Genomic DNA, 4,764 nt, shown 5'->3' with positions numbered 1-4,764 from the left:
AAAGATTTTAATTGTCAATAAATAGAAAAGTCATAATGTCAACTCCAAACAAGCAAAGAAAAAGAATTTTAAAAAAATCTGACTGTAAATAAATAAATTTAAAATTCTGTCTTCATTTTTCTACCCTCAAAAGGGTTGCTAGTTCATGAGAAATCCAGTCATGCAGAAATATTAGAAAATAACCGGCGGCGTTACTAGCAACATAACGGTCCGTAGTGTGCTACTGCTAGTTGGAGATATCGCCGTTAAAACCTTGGGTGATGTTACAACTCGATAGCGCTACTGCTGAGCGAAGCGAAGGCGGAGAGCTCTTTGCTTATCGCCACTCGCCATGGCGGCCTCGTCTTCGCTCTCTGTGACGCTATCCCTCCTCCCTCTCTACAATCCCTCCGCCTCGCCCAAATCCAAACCCTCGCTCTCCTTCTCGCTCCAATCTTCGAAGTCTCTGGCCTCCATCCGCTCCCGCGCGCCTCCCTCCGTCGTCGCCGCGGCACCGGGGACCCTAGAATCGCCCTCCGGGACCGCAGATGGATTGGAGATCCCCAAGGGATTTGAGGTATTCCAGTGACAACCTTTCTTTCCACTTTTCTTTGATAGAGACTCAAGAGAGTGTTAATTTATCTTTGTTTGGTTTCAAATGGTTTGGAGGTCGAGGAGAAATCCGAGGGTTCTGGTCCTTCGCTTCTCGCTGTTGGAGATGATGCCGAGAAGGTATTTGTATCTAATTTTTCTTTTAAATGCACGAAATTAAGTCATTCCGCTTCTTGGTCTTGCTGCTAGTTTTATGGCTTAGAGAATGTTCTATTTTGCTTTTTTTTTTTTCTTAAATAAAAAATAAATTCTTTATTTTTTAGTTTTTCCATGAAATTGATATATTTGGTGGGTAAATTTTTGTTCTCTTGGAACGTATGAAGGGGTCTATTTGAATTTTAAACTAGTGCATTACGTGAAGTATGACGTTTCTACATAGCAATTGGAGGTTAATATTGTCGAAAATTGGAGTATGAGAAGGATGAACAAGATTAGCCGTCTGCTGTGTTTATGATTTTGCGACTTGTAGAATAGGCTGTCTGTGGCTCCGGAGTAATTCAAATTTCATATGAGCGCTTTCCAAGAAGTAAGCATATTAGTTGAGCATCTGAACTGAATGGGATGGTTTTATATGTTTCATGACATCTCAAGTAAAACTCTCCTTCAGAACACATTTGACAAGCTCGGATTGGTTAATACTTGTCAGCCTATCGCCTGGTCTATTCGCTTTCTTTTTCTTTCCCCACTTTCTTGTGGTAGCTTGTAATATCATGTTGTTGACCATTCTTTTTTGAATTTTATATGTTCAGTTATAGTGCAAAACTTGGAATGAAACAATTGTATGAGAAACATGCTGGGGGGTTTACTTAATACCATGGGCAAGTCACCTCATTAGAGGAAGTTGAAGGCTTGAAAACTTGGATTGCCATTATTATTCTTCAATTCACACTATGAGTGCACCTTATTTATTATAATAATGCACATCCATGAGATGAATTGATCTGAAAATGTAGGTTGGCTTATATGGATTACACTTCTAAAACCTGTGGACTAATATTCTATTACTTAAGCTTGGGTTGGCTGTTGACACTAGCAACTTCGAATATCTTTTCATATTGAACCTTACTTCAAAGGATTAATCAGAAGATATGTAGAGTTGGCTGCTTGTATTGAAAGGGGCTCCAAGAATAGCTGACTAGATATATTTGTCAACGTTGGTGGCTTTTGGAGAGAAAATAGAGATGCACTTTCTTGTCCTTCCTTGAGATGCCAGAATGCATTGTCCTATCTACTAAGCAATATCAATTTTGAGGCATGGATCAGTGACATATATTAATTATGCTATTGATCATAAACAGTTGATGTACTGATTATAGTTTGACAATTTGGAGTTAATCCAGCTATTAAAATTTCAAGATGGCAGAGGTAATAGAATTCTTTGCAAAGTACAGGACTGTTACATTTTTTCTTTTTCTTTTTTCTCGGAATGGGACTTTATCAATATGAAAGATGGAGAATGAAGAAAGTGTTTTTGAGAACAGTTAATATTTGAAAACTTGGATCATGCCCCTTTAAAATTAAATACTTTTCTTAAAATAATATAGCATGAAAGAGATTATGGTAAATATTCTGCATCATTGATTTTGTCTGACAATAACTTTGGCATGTTGATGAGTCTCTTTGTATATAGCTAAATATTTGAAAAACTTGATTTGGGTTGTAGCTTGCTTAGAAAATCTTGCATTGGATTCGAAAGATTCTGGGTCACTCCATTGGTCATTTCTGATGTTCGATTACTTGTGGAGTCCCGTTGAAACATGGATCACATTTTTGTTTGGAAAGCTTGATTGCTAGTTGGTCTGGTGGAATGAGATGAATAACCTCATTCTCAATTGGTAAATTTAGGCAGAGGTTATTGTCCACACAGAAGTTTATTCAAGCTTTAAGCTGATCTAAAGCTATCTTAATCAACTTGACTGTTTTGCTTTCCATTTTTTTGTTGCATTCCTTGATATTGTTGTCTTTGGTTTCTATTTTTGCCTTTGTCTAAATTCCTTTGCACCTATACTACCTCAACATGGAGAGCATTGAGTATTTTTCTTAAAAATAATAAGAAATTTTATCTGAAATATGGTGAAAGGGGGGGAAGTGAAATATTAGAATCTCATGCTTTATTGGACCCTAGTGAGGAAATAAGGAAGAGGAGGGTCTAAACCAAATACAAACTAAAAATATGTAAATTAGCTTGAAGCATTAACTGGATACTTCAGATTAGGGTAAAATAGAAACTGCACGGTCTTGAAAATTCATGGTTCAGAGGATGAAATTGTAGCATCTGAAGATGCTCTGGAGTTTGCCAAGTTGATAACTTGTCACAAATTGCATATTATAGGAGCTGACTATAGACATTTGTGACACCAGTTTTGGTTAGCTGAAGTTTTGCTGGAATTTGTAAGATCTAATTAATGGCTGGGGGATCACAGAGCATGTCAGTTTCAGGACCACATTACTACCTTGTGGTAAGCAGAAGTTATAATGTGGGCAGTAGAAATTGTATGGCTTTTTTTATTGTCTACCTTAATTATGTCTTGCTTGGGTGATTTGCAACCGTACAAATTCTATGCCTTTCCCTTCTCTTTTCTCGGCTGCCTCTTGTATTTTTCCACCTTGTGACACGTATATTGTAGTGTCTATTTATGAAAATGATTATTATTTTACCTTTGTATTTATCTCTTTAGCAAGTCATTTGAACGGACAAATTCTGATCCATTTAGTTGTTTTTTTCTGTGCATCCAGTAGTTTAGATTCTTTAGCACACCACCATGCCTGATATCATTCCCACTGATGACCAGCTGCTTGCATAAATAATGATTTTTTTTTTTTTTTTTGAGTAACAAATGGAGGAAGAAAGATTCTTCCACCAACTTTTATTAAATGTGAATCAAAGTATTACATTTACAAAGATGGTAGTTGGCGACATGTACCACTGTCACCAGGCTTCTTGTGTAATGAGTATGTTGGTGATTCAGTAATTCCTTGTATAATACATTGTAAAGTAAATAACACGAAAGATGCATCATTATTTTAGAATAATGATGGTTTCAGTTTGTGATATCCATGAATTTCTTTTATCAGTTTACACCTTGCTAGGTCCTATTAATTGTCTACCATATAAACATAAATACTGGAAAATTTGGTTTGTTCATGTCATAATTTTTTTAGAAAGGACTGTGTGTATGTGTTTGCACATGCGTGCATTTTGTACACCTTTTATGCATTTGAGGAACTCAGTTGTTAATTTTCAAGTTTCAGAAACACAAGTGCACATATTTGTACCTTAAATGCTTTCTGGTATTCAGTCTTTAGCATTAACTTAGATGTTTTTACCATCAGATGGCACCAAAACAGAAAATAAGAATCAAGCTACGGTCCTATTGGGTACCCCTGATTGAGGACTCATGCAAGCAGATCCTGGAAGCTGCTCGAACCACCAATGCCAAAACTATGGGTCCTGTTCCCCTACCCACCAAGCGACGAGTCTATTGTGTTCTAAAGTCACCGCATGTGCATAAGGATGCACGCTTCCATTTTGAGATCCGGACCCACCAGCGGCTGATTGATATCTTGCATCCTACTGCCCAAACAATAGATTCACTGATGCAGCTTGACCTTCCAGCAGGTGTCGATGTAGAGGTCAAGCTCTGATGTCAGTTGGATTATACATTTATCTTCTTTTTCTTGTAAGCTTTCAGTGATGATTTTAATTTGCATCTGGCAGAAACCTCTTTAGGAACTAAAGGACCAGTTTTTTTTTTTTTAATTTGAATTGCATGTAAAATCTACGGGGAGTGTGTGAAATTTTCTTATACTTGGAGCGTTTGTCACTCTATTCTCACTAAAGATGACAAGTTACAATGCAGAGCACACCATTTACTTGGATAGTTGGGTTTGAGATGGATCTGGTTCTCAATTTTGGTTAATGAGCATTCTGTCTGCTTGGTGGACCTTTGGATGTCACCTTCTCGAGTCTCAAGTTGGTATTTCACCTGTTGCATAGCGAAGAATACGTGAGTTAATCCTGTAATATGATCCGAGCCCTTTTGTGCAGCCTGGCTTTTTGTTCAGGACGTTCAATTTTCGAATCTATTTTCTATACTCATTTTTTGATTGTGCTATGACTAGGAAGTTGTAATAGGATCTGATTTTAATTATTTCATTCTTTGAGATTACTGA

The 4,764-nt window shown here is 37.1% G+C and overlaps 1 protein-coding gene across 1 annotated transcript; it reads left to right on the top strand.

Annotated features, from left to right (window-relative positions):
- The first annotated feature begins 267 nt into the window (after positions 1-267).
- Positions 268-4,470, top strand: LOC105032797 (small ribosomal subunit protein uS10c). The gene is made up of 3 exons (XM_010907364.3): positions 268-556; positions 649-711; positions 3,925-4,470. The coding sequence occupies exons 1-3, from the start codon at positions 332-334 to the stop codon at positions 4,234-4,236; spliced, it is 600 nt and encodes a 199-aa protein (XP_010905666.1). The 5' UTR covers positions 268-331; the 3' UTR covers positions 4,237-4,470.
- The last annotated feature ends 294 nt before the right edge of the window (positions 4,471-4,764 follow it).

This window comes from Elaeis guineensis, chromosome 13 (assembly GCF_000442705.2).
Source record: "Elaeis guineensis isolate ETL-2024a chromosome 13, EG11, whole genome shotgun sequence".
Taxonomy (NCBI): Eukaryota; Viridiplantae; Streptophyta; class Magnoliopsida; order Arecales; family Arecaceae; genus Elaeis; species Elaeis guineensis.
This window is presented reverse-complemented; position numbering and strand designations above follow the sequence as displayed.